The sequence below is a fragment of the Tympanuchus pallidicinctus genome, unplaced genomic scaffold (genome assembly GCF_026119805.1).
Source record: "Tympanuchus pallidicinctus isolate F22 unplaced genomic scaffold, pur_lepc_1.0 scaffold22, whole genome shotgun sequence".
NCBI classification, from domain to species: domain Eukaryota; kingdom Metazoa; phylum Chordata; class Aves; order Galliformes; family Phasianidae; genus Tympanuchus; species Tympanuchus pallidicinctus.
Window position 1 is genome coordinate 2,341,492 of NW_026294739.1, and position 20,564 is coordinate 2,362,055.

At 51.8% G+C, this 20,564-nt stretch overlaps 3 protein-coding genes across 22 annotated transcripts in view; 1 reads left to right on the forward strand and 2 right to left on the reverse strand.

Moving 5' to 3' along the window:
* The window catches only part of NGEF (neuronal guanine nucleotide exchange factor), a 45,769-nt gene extending 40,657 nt beyond the window's left edge, over positions 1-5,112 (forward strand). For both annotated transcript variants that reach the window (XM_052687388.1, XM_052687389.1), the window contains 4 exons: positions 293-448; positions 1,944-2,023; positions 2,447-2,551; positions 2,913-5,112. In XM_052687388.1, coding sequence (XP_052543348.1) covers positions 293-448; positions 1,944-2,023; positions 2,447-2,551; positions 2,913-3,085 — 514 coding nt within the window. In that variant the 3' untranslated portion in view covers positions 3,086-5,112. The remainder of the gene's footprint in view (positions 1-292; positions 449-1,943; positions 2,024-2,446; positions 2,552-2,912) is intronic.
* Positions 5,113-5,456: 344 nt separating this feature from the next.
* Positions 5,457-14,043, reverse strand: SNORC (secondary ossification center associated regulator of chondrocyte maturation). The gene is made up of 3 exons (XM_052687444.1): positions 11,713-14,043; positions 6,215-6,397; positions 5,457-5,593 (listed from the first exon to the last, which is right to left on the reverse strand). The coding sequence occupies exons 1-3, from the start codon at positions 11,780-11,782 to the stop codon at positions 5,484-5,486; spliced, it is 363 nt and encodes a 120-aa protein (XP_052543404.1). The 5' UTR covers positions 11,783-14,043; the 3' UTR covers positions 5,457-5,483.
* A 110-nt stretch (positions 14,044-14,153) lies between these two features.
* Positions 14,154-20,564, reverse strand: part of GIGYF2 (GRB10 interacting GYF protein 2) — a 73,076-nt gene continuing 66,665 nt past the window's right edge. For all 19 annotated transcript variants that reach the window (XM_052687355.1, XM_052687364.1, XM_052687356.1 and 16 more), the window contains 3 exons: positions 19,053-19,216; positions 18,529-18,676; positions 14,154-15,894 (listed from right to left, as the gene is read on the reverse strand). In XM_052687355.1, coding sequence (XP_052543315.1) covers positions 15,827-15,894; positions 18,529-18,676; positions 19,053-19,216 — 380 coding nt within the window. In that variant the 3' untranslated portion in view covers positions 14,154-15,826. The remainder of the gene's footprint in view (positions 15,895-18,528; positions 18,677-19,052; positions 19,217-20,564) is intronic.

Here is a 20,564-nt window from a genome sequence, read left to right on the forward strand (position 1 = left end):
GGTGCTTGACAAATAGGAATGAATTGAGCCTCACAGACCCCTTTGAAGGAGCACAGTGCACGGGTCACATAGACAGAGCAAACGACTTGTTTTAGGCCACGTGGGACAACGGAAGCTGAGCAAGGAGAGGATCTCTTGCCTTGCGGTGGGGTTTCATAGCCGTTGCTCATCCCTTTTCCTCCCGCCATACGGAGGTGCTCGGTCTGTCCCCAGGTACACATCTGAGTGGATGAAGCCACACTGTCTTGCCGTGCTTGCAGTTTTTCCTTATCTCCTCTTTAACCTCTCCCAGAGACAAGTACCAAGTGTTTGACTCAGCGCCCCGGGGGCTTCTTCGGGTGGAGGAGTTAGAAGACCAGGGGCAGAGTTTGGCCAATGTCTTCATCTTGAGGCTGCTGGAGAATGCTGATGACCGGGAGGCCAGTTACATGCTGAAGGCATCGTCGCAGTGAGTACCGTGCCAGCACTGCACCGGGCTCAGCGCCGCGCGCTCCTGCACCTCCACAAAGACAGCGGCCTGTCTGCATGGGGAGCAGCTCCTACAGCTCACCAGGACCAGGCAGGCAGGGATGCCGCTGCTGCAGCTGGCCTTAGACCTTCATAGCTGGCCCTGCACATCACGCCTGTGAGGCTGCCTTCAGTCTCTCTTACTTGAAGGAATGAGTGAAGCTGGCTCGCTCACTGGGGTGGGAGCCGTGCCTGACCAGCTGTGAAGCAGAGTGGCTGCCGGTTGTAGGTGAGGGTGTGAGAAGAGGGTTCTTCCTCAGCCCCATCCACAGCCGATCCCAGTCTTGCAGCAGCCCCTCTGCTTTTCCAGGCCTCCTCGTCTCCCCACATACAGTATTCTCAGCTTGCAAACTTTTTGCTTCAAGCTCCAGCAATACTGGGCAAATGATTCAGCTGTACAGGCATGATTGTTTTGGAATTCAGGGCCTGACTTTCTCATTGACCCGAGTCTTAGCAGGCTCACAGTTTTCTAGGCACAGCTCTATGCAATTAGAGGTGTTATATAAGTATACATGCACCACCAGTTTCACAGCTACTGCAGGTCACACACCTTCAGATTGATGTTACTTTGCTGTTTGACAGCTCTTGACATCTTGGGCAGAGAGCAGCCCCACCACACAATCCTGCAGGCCCGGGGGTGCAGCTGATCCCCTTGGCACAATGCAACACCAGGATGAGGGAGATGAGCCCCCAGCATAGCGAGCAGCTGCACCTTCCTCCCAGGCATGTGACTGCAGCTTTGCTGTACTGAAAATAGAGATGTCAGTCACATTATGCAGGGCACACGCACATTTGACGTCTGTGAGACTGAGCTGTGCAGAGGATGATAAATCAGGCCAGGGTTGCCTTTGCTCAGGGAGGTGTTTGCATTTATGTGCTTCTGCAACCTGCTCCGTCTCTAGGATGACCACAGGGAGTGTGAGAACCAGCACACAGCTTGCCTACAGCTCTGGTGTACAGAGAAGCGATGCAGGACTGCTACAAGCTGCTGTTTTAGAGCTGCAGGAGAGATCTGGCCAGTATGAGGCACAAACCAGAAAACTGAACAAACAAAGAAGAGGGAAGTAGGTTCCAAAGAGACACTGATGGATCTGTTTTGCAGATCTCGCAGTGTTTCCCTGCTCTGAACCCACACAGCAATGACAGCCTGTTCAGTGGCAGCTTGCAGCTAGAGCCCTGGCTGGGCTTTGCTGTCACCAGGAGCTGTCCTCATGTCTGGGCACAGCTAGTTGCAGGGGTAGGATGAGGGCACAGGTGGGCCCCTCACAAGGCTATGAGAAGCCAGGTGCTGCAAGGAGAATCCAAAGAGCCCTGCAAGGAGCTGCGTGCAAGGCTGCAGGGTCAGCCTGCAGCATCAGGAGCTCAGGAATGGGGGGAGAGGTGGTGTCTCCAGGACTTTCTCCTGCTCATGGCCTCCAATTCTCCCCCTTGTCCAGGAGCGAGATGAAGCGTTGGATGATTTCACTGGCCCCAAACCGGCGAACCAAGTTTGTTTCATTTACATCCAGACTTTCTGGTAAGATTCACTGTGTGGTGTCCAGGAGCTTTTCACCCCCACTCAGCGTCCCTTCTGTGCTGATCTCCCCATCCAGCCCTAGGCTGGAGCCCTCTGGAAGCCAGCCTCTGTCTGGGCTTCCCTTACATTTTCACCCACTTGTCTCCAGGCCTGGCTCTGACTTTGTTCCCTTGCAGCCCAGGGTGGGCTGCACCAGCACTCTCCACCCCTCTGTGCTGCTCAGTGGAGCAGCAGTGCAGGGACTTGTGCAGGACCAGCTCCCTTCCCTGCAGCACTCCTCCCCATTGCGCCTTCCCTCACCCCATGGCCTCAGTGATGTTTCTCACCGAATCAGAGGAAACATTCTCAGAGCTCACAGAGTTACACCTACCTGAGCTGCTTCTGCCTCAGTCCATCCCTCACTCTCACCCTGTCCCCCTGCAGATTGCCCGCAGATCCAGTGTGTCCACCCCTACGTGGCCCAGCAGCCAGATGAGCTGTCCTTGGAGCTGGCTGACGTCCTCAACATCCTGGACAAGACAGATGACGGTACGGGGGGTGGGACAGGAGCTGTGGAAGGGTGGGCTTCTCCCTGGGCAGGCAGCTGCTGAGCAGCCAGGAAGGGTCCTTTGGCCACAGAGAGAGAAGGCAGTGTCAGCGTTGCAGCTGAGAAAGCTGGCAGCAGAGCAGGGTGTGACTGCCTCCTCCTAATGCTCTGCAAATCCAGGCTGCCCTGCGTGCAGGGCAGGGCTGATGCAGCCACCAGTGTGTAACCCAGAGTTGTTCTTACCCTGAGCAGCCAACTTCCAGAAGGCATCACCAGCTCTGCAGGCTCTTTCACAGCAGCTGTCCCAGGGTGGGAGCAACGGTCTGTCCTTCCCCACTGACCCCTGTCTCTGTCTCTGCTTAGGCTGGATATTTGGGGAGCGGCTTCACGACCAGGAGAGGGGCTGGTTCCCCAGTTCTATCGGGGAGGAGATCCTGAACCCCAAAATCCGTGCCCAGAACTTGAAGGAATGTTTCCGGGTGCACAAGTCAGATGACAGCCAGCGGAGGAAACTGGGCAGCAGGAGCCGCCAATGACTGCTGGCATCCCCGAGCGTGGGGAGCAGCCTGGGAGAGGAGCAGAGGACAGAGGCTGCCAGCTGGGGGGACACGGTGGCGGTGCTGGGGGCCGTGGCACGGGACCTGGTGTGCCACACCAAGCATGTCCACCCTTGAACGCATGGACCTCAGTTCCCAGGCGGCCTGCTGTGCTTTCTACAGTGCTGAGCCCTCCTTGGAAAGCAGTGCTTCGAGCTGGCTGAAATCATCCCTTTCCAAAGAGTGTGAGCCCAAACTGGCACCACATGAAGGCCCTGGGTGCCAACCAAGGGAACCTGGGGCAGCAAATGGAACTCAGCAATTAGCATCGTCCACTCGCACCTCATTGCTACCATTTGAGTTCGGGGCTCTCTTAAAGCCGCACCTCATAGGGATGGGAATTCCGGTGGAGGAATCGTCTCACATCGCTTCACACAGCCCTCTGGCACCAGGCTTGGGAGAAGCCCCCAGGACTCCATTTCCCCAATGAAGTTGATGAAGGCATCTCCTGGGTAGACCCTCGACCTGCTCCCCAACGCTCTGATGTGCTCTGAAAGCCCTGCTCTACCAGCAGCCTCACCTCAGAGGCCCCAACCTCCGTTCCTGCTCACCTGAAGGCCTCAAAGTGCATCTGGGCCCTGCCTCATGGCTCATCCCCTCCCTCAGCTGCTGCAGAGGCATGGCACCATGGCTTTCCCAGGCTGATCCGGTGCTTTTGGGAAGACAGGCTGCTCATGGTCTCTGCTGCACCTACCGCGGCGTGCTGCAGGGCTCCAGGAGTGCCAGCGGGCAAGCAGCATGCAGTGAATGACAGCACCCCTGGAGCTGCTGTGCTGCACGGTAGAAGGCTCAGCAACACGCCTGCATGCTCGTAACCCACACCTCCAGCTGCGTGCAGCCTCCCTGTACAGTTCATGTAAATACGCAGTCCTCTGCTGCAAGCAGAGCCAGACCATCACTTGCTCCAGTTGTGGCACTGAGCATCGCATGAAGCCCAGGGCACAGCGCCCCAAACAGCCCCACATGTGACCACAGCAGAGAGCACTGGGCGTACAGCTTGGGCTGTGCTGCTCCTGAGCTGCAGCCACCACCCGTTATGGAATCAGGATTATTGGGCATTTCTGTAACGCAGCAAGGAGTCTTCCAGGCACTGCCGTGTGCTGCAGTGGTGTGCGGGCTGTATTCCAGAAGGGGACACAGATCAGTGTGGGGTCCTGGTTATGTGAGAGCTGTGCAGTGAGCCCAGGATGCAGCTGGGGGAAGCTGCTGTAACAAAAGGAGCACAGAAGGGGGTCCGCCCTTGGGCCAGCTCCATGCCACCACACACACAGGGCCCCAGGGAGGGCTGGGACAGGTCTACAGCCTCCAGCTTGATGCAGTGGGCTCACCTGATGGGGATGCCCCAAGTCAGGCCCCCAGAAGAGCACACCACAAGCACTGTCTGAGCACAATCAGACCTCCGGGTCCAGGTTCAGACCTGGCAGCAGCTGCAAGATCTCCCACGCGAACCCCAGAGGAGCTCCAGCCTCAGGCAGCCCTCTGAGTTACCCACTGAACTGAGTACATCACAGCCCATCCAGTTTAGCAGAGCCACAGCCAGCACAGCCCTGTGCTGAAGCCCCACAGGGGCTGCTTAACAGTACAGAAGTGCTCCCTCACCCACCAGAAGCAGCTGTTCACCAGTGGAGGGGCCCAGATTCCCCACTATCAGGATACCAGCACCTGGCTGTGTTGCCTGTGGGAAGGAGAGGGGCCTATGGCTGCCCACGCGCTGTCCCCTCACACCCTGGACTCGCTCCAGCTCTGTTGTGACTTCTGATGACTTCAAACCTTAAGCACAGGCTGTGCCATTTCCAGGCACCAAGTGGCATCCAGTGTTATTTCCTCAGACCCGGCCATGCATGCCTTTTCATGGGTGTGCAGCTGCAGCTCCCACAGCCTCTGCCAGGCTGCTGCAGGGCACTGAGGGGAACTTCTCGTCGTCTCGTTTTCTGTGTGATGAAATACAGCTGAGTGAGCCAGCGCCACAGCAGCGTGCCAGCATCTCCTTCCTCCCTGTCAGCGCCGCAGGTCCCCGCCACAGTGCAACCACTGAGGGGAATGGAAGCGCAGGCGAGGGGTGGAAGAAGGGAGGGATGAGAACATGGGCCGGGTGATACATGGGGAGAGTTGGGATGATTTACAACACCTGAGCAACCCTTTCCCACCAAGGGATGCTGTGCAAAGCGATCCCCAGCACCATTACCTCTGTAGCCCACCCAGCTGTGGGCTGATACCGCTGCCGTGGAGCTGCCAGGGGCTCAGTGCTCCCAGCAGAGCTGCACACGAGGAGCAAAGTCAGTGCAGCAGATGGGGAGCAGACAGAGGAGTGTTGTGGTACAGAAATCTTTTATTGAGTTCAGGAGGCAGAGAACTTTCTCAGCGTGATGACAACCAAGGCCACGAGCACAGATGTACCCAGGAGGGAGGCGATGACAATGGCACCGATAGCTCCGGGCCCCAGCGAGCCTGCAGGGACAGAAATCACAGTGGGGTGAGGCTGAGGGGTCCTGAGGGGAAGGGCAGTGGAGTTCACCCCTTTTGCCCTGTGCACCGTGGCCCCCAGGACACCCTCCTGTCATCTTCCCCCCCAAAGTGTCCCAGTACTTGTGCCCCCTTACAGCTGCAGTGTGGCCCCATCCTTGGGCTCCTGCCTGGCCCCCAGTCCCAAGCCAGCCGCCAGGGACGTGGAAGCCAGCACAAATGGGATGCTCAGCACTCTGCTTTCCTGTTACATCCACTCCCAGAGCATGCTTGTTGTGCAGCAGCGGGCTGCTGTAGTTGAGGTGCCAGTGGAGTTGCTGACACCCTGTTTTCAAGGGCAGAATTTCAGGCACACTCCTGCCCGGGCTCAGGTGTTTGCAGCAGTGCCAAGCGCAGACACGGGGCAGGAGGAGGTCATGGCAGTTGCTCTGGGGCTGGTGGGCATTGCACAGCAAGACCTGTCCGCAGGGAGACGGCCCTGAGCAGGCAGTGCCTCCCAACAGCAGTATGGAGGAGGGTGCAGGCCACCTCCAGCCCCCTGCCAGGAGATGACAGCCCAGAAAGAACAAACGCACAGCGAGCATTTCCCGAACGGCAGCCCCGTACCGTCCCCAGCATCGAGCCGGTGCAGGTGGGTGGTGTCCTCGGGCTCCAGCTCGGAGGTGTACGGGGCAAAGGCGGTGGCATCGGAGAGCCGTGCGGTGGTGGTGGCATCGAAGGGGCCGGATCCGGAGGGCAGCTCGGCCGGCTCGTTCCACAGCGTGGGCAGCGGGCCCCGTGGGTGCTCTGCTGGGAGAGGAACCGCCGCGGTCACGGCTGTGTGCGGGTGGCTCGGGTCGGGCGTGCAGAGGATGCGCAGCACACAGACCCCGCTGGGAGCCCCAGCTCCCCCTGCACCCCCACACCGCGCCGGGAGATGAAAGCGGCACCGCGCTCTGATGCTGCCCTTCGCATCCTGTTATTCCTTCCCCCCCTGGGGTTGGGGAACGCGCCACAGCCCTCCCTGTTTGCGTGTGGCTGAGCGCAGCGCCGCCATCAATGCCCGGCTTGTTGAGGTGGGCCCTGGCGGCGGCAGGAGACATTCCACCGCTCCCTGTGAAACCGCTGGGAATGTCACACCGCGACGGGGAGAGACGGGAAAGAACGAGCAGCGTCCAACGCCGGGACAACTGAACCGAGACGGCGGTTCTCCGCGCCGGGAAGGGAAGGACAGAAGAGTCAGAGCCGACGGCGTGGGACGAGGCACAGAGCTGCCGTGCGCCGGAGGGACGGGGTCAGCCGGCAGCAGCACAGCGAGCCCTGCGAGGCTGCCCAGAGCCCCTGTGGGGCTGCCTCTGCAGGAGGGGCGAGCACCGGAGGATCAGCTCCAGGCACTGCACTACGCTCGGCAGCAGCACCTCACGTTCCAGCAAGCACCAAGGAGCAGCTCTGACCTTCCTCAGAGCCGCCTGCAGAACCAGAGCGCTGCTCTGGGGTAGATCAGGAAAGACCTTTCTGTGCCCAAGGACACGACAAGACTTTCACTGAGCTCCCAGCTTAGCTCTGGCCCCACAGCAGCCCAGCAACCTCAGGCTGAGCTCTGCAATTCCCACAGTGACCCACCCGGGGCAGCACTGTGGAGCGGCAGCAACGCTGCATCTTCACACACTCAGCCCATCTATGATCCCCACGTCAGAGGCAGCATCCTGGGTTCCCTACAAGATTTCTGTGCCCCACAGTGGCTCCCCAGAAACACCGATACCCTCAGCAGGGCCTCTCCCACCCCATCCTGCAGGGCTGGAGATGTGCATCCCTTCCACAGAGTACCACGTCCCAGAGATCTCTTCTGTAGCCCCTGTAGGCACAGGTTGCTTCTGGAGAAATCACAGCAGCTCTCAGAGCAGGGCACAGGACTTCTTTCTGACAGCCAAGGAAGGAGGAAGCAATCTAATTTATTATTTTTTTTTTAAATGATCTTGGTGAGTTTTAAGACCTGGACAGAGGTCTTGAAACTTGAAAGCCAAGTATAAATGGCAAAGTAGCATCTGCTGCTTCTGTTCACAAAATGAAGTTGTAGAAATAAAGAGCTACTGAGCTACACTCAAACACATTGTCCATCACAAGGGCAAGGTGTGCAACACCTGAGTTATGTGCCAGCCTCAGGGTCAGAGCCAGCTGTAAGGAAACCCACCCTCAGCACCTGTAGGGTTGCTTTGCCCCAGGGCAGCTCAGCAGGAGGGCACACAGTGGGTATGAGTGGGTGCCCCTGCGCTGCCTGCTGCCCTGCGGGATCTCACCCAGCAGTAACTGCCCTCAACACCGCAGTACTGACACTCCACAGAACACCCAAACACACTTGGAAGCACTTCAGGGAAAGACATGGAACAATCTGAATTATTGGGGTTTTACGGCACAGAGGTGGAACACAGAGAAAAACAGACTAGGAGTAACCCAGTGTTGGCCAGCAGGCCAATTGGATGGCACCTCTTCTTTCTCCCCTACTGCACTGCATACCCATCCTCTCTGCAATAGTTGCTATGGCTGAGGCCAGAAAAACAAAGATAGTGGTTACTACACTACAAAGAAATAACAGAACGGGTTTGCTGATCAATACAGAGACCCATTGAGATAACAGCTACATGGACTGTGGGGGGATCCAGAGGCACCAAAGGCGACACAAAGCAGCTGTGTGCCACCCTTGGTGAGCCTGCACAGCAATGAGGTTCCTGCACCCCAGGTACTGGATAGCTGAAAGGTAAGGCTGGGAAAACCTTCACAAGGAGGAACAAATCTGAAGGGCCCTCAGGGTTGGACCACGCGCCGTCCAACACCAGTGAGCACCACTTCCCACACAGGCTGACTTCAAGACCTCGTTACCCCCAAGGTCTGTCAACAGATGACAGTAAGATGTTCCCCCTCCACAGGGTGATGCCTGCAGGGACAGAAAAGCACGTGCTCCAGGAGGACAGCTGCTCGTGTGCCTGACAAGAGGCGGTGCACCTGCTGTACCCTGAGTGTCGCACAGCCGTCCATCACTCACAGCCACTCACAGGTTGACTTGATGCCAAATTCCACAGCTCACATCCTTTCAGAACCCCGGGGCTTTTCTTCTCTGCTGCAGATGTTTGCACCTTTTTACACTGGTTACAAGGAGGTGACCTGCTGCCTTCTGGTGTAACTCTCCACCTCCAGCCCAGTAACTTCGTCCAGGAGATGACAAGTGTCAGTAATTTGCAAGGAGCATCTGTGCTGAGCCAGTTGTCTACAAAGAGCTGCATCCAGCCTGGACAGATCTGCTGGAATGACTGCAGCTTTAAGAAGTTTACAAACTATTTACTTCTCACATCCTAGTGCTCAAACTTCAAGAGCTTCCTAATAACCCTCTCACTGTATTACCCTTGAGAACAAAATCAGAAAAGAGTCCTCGGATGAGGCCTTCTCCCATTCTTTTCCCCTTTAGCATAATGAGAGTCATCTCCTGCTCTGTCTCTTTCCTCCCCAGACCACCCCGCTACAGTGTAATGTATTTCCATGCAAGCTCAAAACAAAAATCCAGGAGCCCACATCAGCATTCAGACACAAAACACACTACTCAAAGCAAGGCCTTGCAGAGCCCTCCTGCTGCCCTGCCCTTTCACACGGGGCTCTGAACCTGCAGAATCATGAAGGTTGGAAGGACCACTCAGTCCAACCACTGACCCACATCCCTCAGTGCACATCCACCCTTTCCTTGAACCCATCCAGGAATGGTGGCTGCCCCGCTCCTAGGGCAGCTGTGCAGGTGCCTCACTGCTCTTTCGGAGAGGAAATTTGTCTTAATACCCAACCTGACCTTGCCCTGGCACAGCTGAATGCCATCCTCCTCTCATCCTACCACTGTTACCCACGAGCAGAGGCCAACCCCCACCCCATCCTTCAGGCAGTTGTAAAGAAATCAGCTTTAGTAAGAGCAGACAGTCTCTCTTTGCAGTCTCGCCTTGCTGTAGCATTAAGTGCCACCTATGTTTGAAGGAAGAGGAACTGGAAAGCATTTGGAGGTGCAGAAGTCCCCCCGTTTGATCTCTTCCAGTTGCAGTAGATGATGCATGCTGCGGGGCTCTGCTGCTTTCCCACATTGCACAGATGCAGCCCTGGGAAGAGCTCAGCAGCTCAGAGGCATGCCAACTTTCTGGAGTTGCAGAGCCCCGATGGCAGCGTTCAGGGAAGCACACAGCCCAGCAGCGCCCGCACAAAGCTCTGCTGCCCAGATATGGAAACCGCGTCCATGAGGACAGGAAGGCCGTGCTGAGCAGGGCTGTGCCGACACGGAGGGCAGGGGCTGGCCGGCCCCAGGTAGCCGCAGCAGGCATGGAGCCAGAGCAGGGCTGAAAGGAGGCCTTGATGGAGCACAAAGGGCAGCCTGTGGTGTGCAGCACTGCAAGTGCGAGCTGCGGTTCTGATGAATGTGAAAGGAACTTGTTTACAGAAAGGCTGGGCTGCGTGTGTGTGTGTGTGTGTGTGTGTGTGTGTGTGTGCACCCAGAGCGCTGCCTGCATGCTCTTCCCTTCTTGGTCAGCACAAGGCAGGAAATTTCCTTTTCTAACACGGTGAGATGCAGAAAAATTCCACTGTGCCTAAAAGCCCTGAGCACAGGACAGGGATGGGTAACTGTTTGTACACAGCAGAGAACTGTTCTGCTCTGGGGTAGCTCACAGCCTCTGCTTATTCCCCAGGGCCCAGCTCAGAGGTAGCACAGAACAAACGTAAGGAGGCCTCACACATTTGAAAGGAAAGAGTTAGCACTGAGCCTCTGCTGTGCTCCAGCATCCCAGCACACATCCACCAGTGCAAAGCTCCCAGCCCCACAGGGAGAGCCAACGGGGGGAAGTTAAGGTAGAGGTGAAGAATTTCCAGCTCACAGTTGCACTGAAAAGCAGCTGATGTCTGCAGAGCAAAAGCAAGCAGTTAAGACAAAGACCTCACCTGGTCTGTGGGAGGAGCACTGCCACTGCTCCTGGGAGCACAAGCACAGAACAAACTGAAACTTGGTGCTTAAATGATCAATGCTGCAGTAAAGGAAAACCAGAGCCCGGTGTTTGAGAAGGAACGTATCCAGTTTTTAAGGCTTACTTAGTAGCTACTTTCAAAGGTTTCCCAGAAAAAAGTCATCTCAAAGCAGTGGGATGCAGGGAACACCAGCGGCAGTGCTGCTGCTCCGTCCCTGCAGACAGGGCCAGGTGCAGTGCTCAGCTCCTCTCCCTGTAGAACAGCCCCTCCAAACACAGACATGCACGGCTGCCAGCCAGGCCCTCCTGCTGGGCACAACGTAAGAACAGGCTGCGAGGGAGCTGCAGCCTTCCTCCAGCTCTTGGAAGTCCGAACAATTCAGGAAAGTGAGCGCTGTGCTCTGCTGTCACACCGGCCTGAGCCACTCATTAGGTCCCGTCTGCATTTCAGAGGCTCTAAGGGGAGCAGATGGGGCCAAGGTTGACAACCTCCTCAACAAAGAGTGCCCAACGCAGCAGGGCTCACACCAACCCTGCTCCCCTCACAGCCTGTTTGCTGTTTCAGGCCGTTCATTATAGCCACCTCTGGGTGGAAACCCAAACCATGCACACCGCTCAGCTTTAGACTGAGCTCAGTGTTGTCACAGATGCTTTCATTGCTGTACTTGCAGCACTGGTGAAGTGCTGTGCTGCAGGGAGAGCACAGAAGGCACCAGAGATCGGCACAGTCTTGAGCTGGAGGAGAACGTGTCTCTCCATGATTCAGAATGCTTTCCCACCACGATCAGCAAACAAACAAGCAGCCCCACCAGCTGCAGAGCACAGCCATGTCCTGCAGCACACCCGGCTCCTGGGCTGCAGCCACCAGCACTCACACAAGCACTGCTGCTACTCAGCCTAACAGAAGTGACAGATTTATTCAGGTTTCCCCAACAGAAACCTGGACTCAGGATGGAGAGGACGTTCTTACTCAGCACTACCCACCGACTCCAAAATCAACTTCCACCACTCAACCATATTTCAATAAATACGTACAGCAGTTTTTAAGGAGGAAAAGAAGGACGAAGCGACAGGAGGAGAGCAGAGCTGAGTGAGCATCTCCTCTTCTTTTGGAGTTCAAATGCAGACGCAGATCCTTACCTGCCAGCGCAGCGGGCAGCAGGAGGCACAGTGTCAGCAGGAGCGGGCGCAGGGCTCTGTGGCAGGGCATGGCTTCCCTCTGGAAAAGTGCTGGCAGAAATTCTTGAACTCCTCCAAGTAGGAAACAAGTCGGAAATGTCGCCGGTATAATAAAAAGCTGGGTCTGGTCAGGTCAAAAATTCCTTCACAACAGCAAGTGGACAGAGAGCGCGCAGCCCAGCAGACTCCCTCTCTCCCTGCCTCCCCAGCACACCTCCTCCCAAGGCAGCTCCACCCTCCAGGACCTGTGCCTCCAAGCCATAAGGCAGCGAGGCCATTTGCAGGGTCCCTGCCACCAGCACACGGGGCAGCTGTTGGCAAAGCCATCCCTGAGCCGTGGGATGCGCTCAGGATGCCCACCCACAGGCAGCGTGGGACAACACGAGCTGCATTGGGGCAGACACCCAAAACTGAGCCACCACGAGGGATGGGGTCTCCTGTGTGCAGGGCAGGGGTGGTCTGGCCCAGATGGGCACAGCAAAAGAACAAAGGCCTCCATCTTTTTAACTTAATACTTTAAGACAGAGGCAGAGCAGCTCCACGGCATCCTTTTTTTTTGGGTAGACCAGAGGTGGACTAGCAGCCACAACTGCCCCTTCGTGGTGTCCTCCAGTGGACGTGCTGTGCCATACCACAGCAGCATCCTCCTCCGAGCTGCTCTGAACAGGCACTGCCTCCTCCCACAGCACTCAGCCCTTGCTCCCTCGGTTCTGCCTCCAGATGGGTTCACAAGAGCTCCCCAGCAGAGGAAACAGGTTGGTTTTCAGTCACACGTGCACTGATAGAGACTTGGGAAAGAGCAAAGTGAACCAAGGGAGGGCACTTCGGTTTGCCAGCAGGGGAATTCTGAGTATTTTAAAAAATTATTGCAACAAGATGGTATGAGGATGAAATATTTCACTTCTGTTCATCCCCAACATCAGTCCTTTCTGACCTGAAAACATAATGGTTTTATCATGTTACAGATGCAGAGTTTTCTGGGAAGGGCTCCCTCTGCATTTTGGCTGACAAGAAGCCAGACCCAGCTCTGCTGCCCTTTAACAGCACTGCCTGGTGCCATTCTTGGTGACGGTGCTTTGCTGCGAGGGGACACAGGAAAACAAAGGACTGCACACTGCCCCTGCAGCAAAGCGAGAAGTTTGGGATTATAACACCGGTGACACATGCTCAAAAGAAACCTCAGATCTGTGGCATCAAACTCCACATCATCTTTCAGAGCCCAGCACAGCCCCGTTAGCCATCCAGGTTCACGTCCTGTCTGAAAAGGAGACTGAGGTGCATAAATGCACGGCCTACAGACGCAGTGCTGTAGCTCATCTTCCCAACTCTACCGAAACAATGAGCTCTGTTCCCAAACAGGCCCTTTTTGACCCAGAGGGGGACAAGGAGGGCAAGGCGACCTGAGCACGACTGAACACATCATCTTACCTTCATGCAGCAATACAAGTCAGCATATTAAATACTTGAGAACAAGATCTCTTCCCTCCTGGTCCATTACCTGCAGGCTCTCTGAAGCCCCACAAGGTCCTCGGGGCATGACAAGTCAGCACACCTTTTCCCTGCGTGCACTGCTGCGTTCAGCCATTGCCGAATTGGCCGTGTTCTCCGACTGAGCTGGAAATTATCAGGCTTTTGCTTATTGTAGTATTCCAAAATTAGCTTGCAGAAATGAGATCGTACCGTTAAAAACCAAGCACTTCAGAAGCAGACAGCTTGTACACTAAGGTGAATTAGAACTTCAAAACAAGTTACCAGCCTGGACACAAACGGTTCTAAGACCACAGCTACACATAACTCAGGACCATGCAAGTTAGTTCTTTACCAACTCGGTATTTCTTGTCACGTGGATGGCTGAAGAACATTCCTCATTAGTCTTTACTGGCACTTTCCACTCAAAATCAAGCAGCAGAAAAAAAAGAAAATAAGCTTTAGTCTAGGAAGGGAAGCCTGCAAGATGCCTGTGTGGCCATTACATCAGGAGGGGAATAAAAGCTCTCCTTTAGAGAAGGGAATTGGAGTGAGGGTGGTTACCAACTGGCAGAAAGAAGGCTCCACGAGCACAGGTTTGCACTAACAGAAAGCCAGCCATGGCTTCACCTCTCCTGCATTAATAAGTGGGCATGCACACGTTCTTGTAAGCAGAGAGAGGGACAAAAACTAAAGCTTTCTTGTCAGTGCTGTCCAATCTCAACTGACTGCTGTTTATTTGAACTCTAAAATTATCAAGTAGGAAAAAACCCACCAGTGTTCCTCACTGGGGAACAAATAAGGCAGCAGTTGTTCCAGATGCTGTGCATTTCATGATGAAAGCTGATGAGAGTTGAGTTTGGGGTCAGTTTTAGCACCAGGAATTATCTCAAAACTCAGCTTCGACAAAAGCAAGCAGAAAATTTGCTCTCAGATATAATACAACCAGGTTTTATTTAAGTTCTCTCTTTCCCTCCCCTCCCACACTGGCAAAAGTTCAGAGGGAGTTTAAAGTTTTGTAAACATTTTAACTACCCCTCTTCCCCCTTTTATGAATTTACAAAGCAAAGGAGACAGGGAGACCAGATTTGCGACAGTTCCAAGTCTCTCCATGCTATTGGATCCAAAAACTATATACAAGTCTGCAGCAGTCTCTGTATAGTTACTGTACACGTTTGGGGGCTGGGGGAAGAGAGAGGAGGAGGAGAAGGTGACCCCAAAAAATGAATAAATCAAACAAAATAAAATTCAAAGCCAAACTGCTCTTGAGCAACTCAAACTGTTTTCTTTAGGCAGTGATGACAGAGACCTTCATACACCTCCACCGAACCTGCAGCGTAGCTCCCTTTGCAGGTTGTACCCCTCTGGGAATGGGAGACGGGACCAGGGGGCTGAAACTAAGTGCATTTGGCAGTTTTAGGTTTGTTGTGTGGTGTGTGCACGTGGGTGGGTGGAGAAAGGAAGGCGGTGGCAATCTTCTGGTGAGAGAGAAGGTTGCGATTCCATACTTAAACATTATGGATCCGAGTGAAGGCGCGTGATGCAGTTTTACATGTAGAAGGTGAGCAGGGCTGTCACTGCACTTAGCTTCGCCCTCCACAGTCTCTTTCCATTACAAAAGGCATCTCCGCTTGTTAACCAAAGCGCTGTTGGAAATGACAACTAGCTAAGACTGTGGGAGTACAGATGTGAAAGCCAGTGTTCACTCACACCAAAGACTAGAGATCCACATGGTAAAGATCCTACCGTCTCTTAAACGAGACAAATTTGCAGGAGAAGAGCTCAAAATAGACTGGTCCTAACCCTCAGAAGGTACCATTTAAGGGATAGATTCAACCCGAAAGAAGAGATATCACCCCTCTTCCTCCCCACGAGAGCACAAGTCCCCACTTGTCCAAAGAAGGCTGGATATGCTGACAGGAAACTCCACCAGCTTCAACATCACCACCTAACGAAGACACTCGAGCGTTCCCTCCAAAAATAATGTGCTGAGAAGGGCTGGCAGGGGGGTGTGCAACTTCAAACCAACCCAAGCTAAACTGTGCCCGCCACCGCCCTTCTCCTGCTGTTGCCAGTTCTAAGGTTAGCTTATGAATGCAACTCCTGGCTGGGAGAGCACCTCTTGCCCTGAAGGAGCGCAGAAGTCAGTATCTGTGTGGCATTTTGTTTTTGACCAACATCTGTTAACCACAAACTCTCTCTTCACGACTGCAAGTGTTGGATGTGGTAAGAGGAACCAGGAGAGAGAAGCAACGGTTTTTGCAGAATCCCGATTGATTTTTTTTCCAGGTATGTCAGTAGAAGAAATCACAGCACAGTGAAAGCTTGCTGCCCAAATGAGCTTTGTTGTGAACAAATCCAATCTCCCACCCTCCCAGGACTCTGAACAAAGTTCACTTGACTCCCAAGCAGATTCTCAAGACAGCAGGAACAACGCCTGTGCAGTCCTGGGCAGAAAGGGTTTGTTGGAGCCAGAAGCAGCAGCCTGAGATGACCGATTCTGTGATTCACTGCGAGGCGAAGAAGAACGCATGGTGGAGAATACTGTGTCCAAAATGGAGAATCCAGGGTTAACAGATGCAGCAAAAGCCAGTTGATTTGCACATGCTCAGTAGTCTTCCAAAGTCTCTATTTCTCCCATGTTGAGCCGCTCTGATGAGGCATTCACTGAAAACCCTGTAAGCCAAAATGAAGTCGTGTTAAATCTGGCTGCGGTATGCTTTACATGATGCAATGCAGCTGTTGCATGCAGCAGCTGTTAAAGTGAATAGTAAAAACCAAGTAAAAACCCAAAGGAAAACTGCATATGGACAGATGTAGTTACCCAGATTGCTGTTTTTTTTTTTCTCTTTAGTAAGTCAAAGATAAAGTGTATACTTAGCCAAGTATCACAACCAGCAGAATCACAGCCCCAACTTCCATTGAGGAGGTACCTGAAGAGCTAGTGCCAGACCTAGGCACTGTGCAGATGTGGCTTGGCAGCCCCTCAGAAGGCAGCGTGTTTGGGTCAAGTGTACTTGAAAGTGCCCATCACAGCACTTACACAGTCAAGAGGTAGAAACGTGCTCCGTGAACTCAGAATGGCAGTGCTGTTCATGCTCAGCACTTCAGGAGCAGTGAGCAATTCCACTCCTTCCTTTTGAAGCACAGGTGCATGCAGAAATTCCATGCATTTCCATGGCTGTGTTGATTTAATAGAGTCCCCTAGCTCAGACAGATGACATGAATGTGCACAGAAGTACACAGGGCCACAGAGAGGGCTCAAAATACATCTGAACTTCTACCCAAACTCTTAACAGCACTGAGGACGTTTTGATTTATTTCTCATTCTTGTCATCATTTTCTAAAGGAAGAATTCTAATGTTTCACATGATGCAACTTTGCCACTGAAATCCCATTGTTATTTTTGCACCAATCTCATACGAAGTGTAAGAAAGAAGACTAATCTATTTTGTGTAAAGGTTGCTTAACACAAACCTAGCAATTTCATTGCCTTGAGTCTGCTACGTAACTTCCCCCATGCTACAAAACAAACAGCTTTTCACAGCCATCACCTTCACCTGCTCAGTATGTCTGAGTGAATTGTTCGGGCTCCCTCTCGTGGCAGTATGTCACCTACAAACTTTTGGAATCATTTTTATCCTATTTAAGAAGCTGCACATATTTAAGAAGCTGAACACTGTAGTTCTCTCAGCCATAATGCCATAATTGCACTTGGTGATTTCTTCCCAACATCACAAGAGCAGATGTTTTGCTTGTTGCTGTGTTTTTTGTTTTGTTTTTTTTTTTAATTGAACTGGTGACCCACTCTGAACTCACTGGATTAGCATCTGCTAGAGGCTTAAGCGAGGACTCCAAGGAGATCAATGTGCTTCAAAGTAGGAATTACCAATTAATAATTGAAAAGCATTGATTTAGTTGAGGACAAAGAAGAAAGAAAAAACAAAATGGTTCTGTCTGCTTTAGAAGTGTCTCTTGCGTGTGGCAATTACTAAGCTGCTTTAGACAAGTATGAGCTGTGCAGCACCAGTTACATGCCCAGTGCAGTGCCCTAGTCTCCATTTATCACATGCAGCACAGATGTGGGCACAATATATCCCACAGCACAGCTCAGCTCTGCATGCCACACGACTCATTATACCTTTCTTTCTTAAGGACACTTAACCTTTCCATCAGTGGGGGCTGGATTTGATCATTTCTAGAGGTCGCCTTCCAAGCCCTACATTTCTGTGACTGTGTGAACAGTGCAGTGGAACGTGACAAGTGTCCTCACATAAAAAGATGGACAATAAAGAAATAAGGCCACTAATTGATGCCAGCAACTTCACTGCCTTAAATTCAGAACCTGTGATCACATTCTATCTTTCTTTCCCCCCCCTTCATACCCTGACCACCTTTTCTGACTAAGATGGTTAGCTTGTGTAGAAAGGTAGGAAAGAAAAAAGGCAACCAAGCCTCAAGAAGCCAACTGATCATCACCAAGAAACAAGACATGCTCTTCTTTTAAAAGAATCTTTTGTGTAAGTGTGAAAAATACTTAGCATGAATTGAATAGTACAGGCATAGGTCAGCTCCAAAGAGGAAAGGGAGCTTAGCTGACATGTCTAAACTGTTCAGATCTATCTGGAATATATTTGTTCCACTGCACCCTTAGAAATCCAGGGTATCTGAAGGAACAGCCACACGTCCACAACACGCAGCTTCTTCTCTAAGAAAACAACCACTTGCAGTACATGAAGACCTGGTCTTTAGAGTCTCCAAAGTTATTTTTCATCTCTCATAAATCAAGTGCTAATGACTATACTAATGTTTAAAACAACACAGAAATACAATTTGATCAAATCTATCCCCCCTCCCCTTTTTTTAAAGGCAACTTTTAAGTTCATGCTGAATTTATTCCCAGTACATACCACGTTGCTGACAGAGGAAGTCTGTCTTGATCCTTACATCAAGGACTACAAACAAGTCCTTTACAAGATTCCTGTTCCTAATCTGCTGGCTGTATTTGGGCAAAGAAAGAATGCACAAGAGACTCCTCTGATCAAGCGGTGCAATCACTGATTTACATCACTATCTTGTGCTCTGTGTATCATACTCCTTTGAGGCTACTCTGCCCCAGCAGCAGAGATATTCAGTCAGTTTCCCATGAAACTAAAGCATTATTTAAAGAACTCCAATACTGAAACAAATCCTAAGGACTTCAATAGCTACTGTGCCTGTTAGAATTCAGTATTTCCATTTAGGTTAACGAGACTTCTACACTACTTAAGGCTTTTCCCAGAAAAAAAAAGATTAGTTTTAAAGACAGACCTAACAAGCTGGGATCTGCTCGAACCATTTTCTGTTTCTTCTTTTTCTTCCCACTCTGTACAGCTTCAAAATTCGATTGCTGGCTGTTACTCTGGTTGGTCTGAAAGACTGAATGTAGTGAGCTGTGGTTCATCCCCCACACCGAATCCTACGAAACAAAGACAGCATTATAAAACGAAATGAAGTTTTCTTTACCTATACTTAAACCAAACTGCCTTCTACATCATGTGGGGTGGCTGAAGTCACCAATACATCCATCCAATACACCCATCCCATCTTCTCAAAGTGTATCAGCATGCTAAGGGACTATCTGCACAACAGCTGACCTCAGCTGTTAATCATAAAGGATATTTGATTCTGCAGTACACACGTGAAATCTGCTTTATCCTCTGTCATTCACGTGACCTGTAAAGTCCTGCTCACACTCATCGATCAGAAAAGTTTTACTCCTCAGACTGAAACTTAATATATATACATAATACAGAAATTATGTACTCCTGAAGATGATAGCAAGCAAGATGTACCTGCTGCTGCTGCCGCTGCTGACTGGCTTTCTGTTTGGCACGGCGCTCAAGAAACTGCTTGGCAAACTCCTTGGCCTCAGGAGTATCTCCAAGATATGCTCTGATGTAATCATGGACCTCATAGGGAGACTCTACTTCCTTCAGGAAAGAAACAAACGTGGGAACTGCAAGAAGAAGGCAGACTATGAGAGAATGTGTGCAGATGTGTGAAGAGTGAATATGTGCATGCAAAAACACAGCCCTTGGATTTTTGTTACAACTATTTGCCAATGTAGCCATGTCAAACAGCTTGCCCTTGCAAATTCCACACAATAAAGTTTCACAGTACAACTTTTCATTCATTCTACAAGGAAAGCAAGGATTAGAAAGCCAGCTAATGGTAATTGATGAGAAGGAGAAAGAACTGACAATCTGAAGGGTATGTGAGCCCACCAGCTTTAGACAGTGCCAGCTTAGAAGCTCATTCAAATTCAATGGCAGGCATAAACAGAAAATACTCTCCCTTTCCACACTGCTGCCATCAGTACATTCTCCTGGCTGAAAAATGCTGAGTGCACACTGCAGTGACTGACCAGACCTGCAAGTAACTGGAGTGTAACAGCTACCTCACCTGCAAGCCTCCTTTATTATGTTTTTTTTGTTTAAAATCTTTACATTAAATTGAACTATTGGTTTTGTTCTCTTCTAACATGGAGAAGGGCAAATCACTGGCCTGGGTGATGGGAGTTTATGGGAGTTGGACTAGATGGGCCTCTGAGGCCCCTTCCAACTCTAAGGATTCTGTGATTTTAAGCTAGCATTGCAACCCACAACACAAAACACCCTTGAAGGCATGGAAGCTCACTGTGGAAACATGACCCACAGCAACACTGCCTACTTTTGCCATAGTCCTTCATCCCAGAGAAGTTTCATGCTCTTGGCTTATTCAATTGTGACACATTTTTCACAGTCACGAATAATCTGAGCAATAGTTTCCATAGTTAAGCTGGGTCTGCAGCTCACTTACATGTTGCATCTCTTCCCTGATGGCCTGAGGTATCAAGGTCTCACCAAGAATTAGAAATAATTCAACCCTTCTGTTGCCAATCCAAATCTATTCGAGCCACTTCCATTTTGGCAGCTCAATCTACTTGTTGGTTATTTTGTTGCTCCATAACCTGTCCTCACATACCAGATACAACTAATTACTGCATCACAAGTGGAGCCAACATGTGATTTCTAGCATGGCTCCTCCAGCAGAAAGCTGCGGCACTGCAGCTGGGAGATGTAATCCTGGCACCTGGGGGCAGCACTGGTTCTCCAGTCAGCACCACAATTTTGTAGAATACAGAAACCAGAGAACAAGGATTTGCAAAGGTCGAGACTGAAAACACTAGAATGTCTGCAGTGCTTTGCTACAAGGAGGGATTGGCTTGATTTCAGAATGGCAGTTATTCTATGTGCCCTGCAGCAGAGTTAGTTCAAAGCCAGCCAATTTCACAAATTAAAAAATGCTTTGCACTGGGACGTACA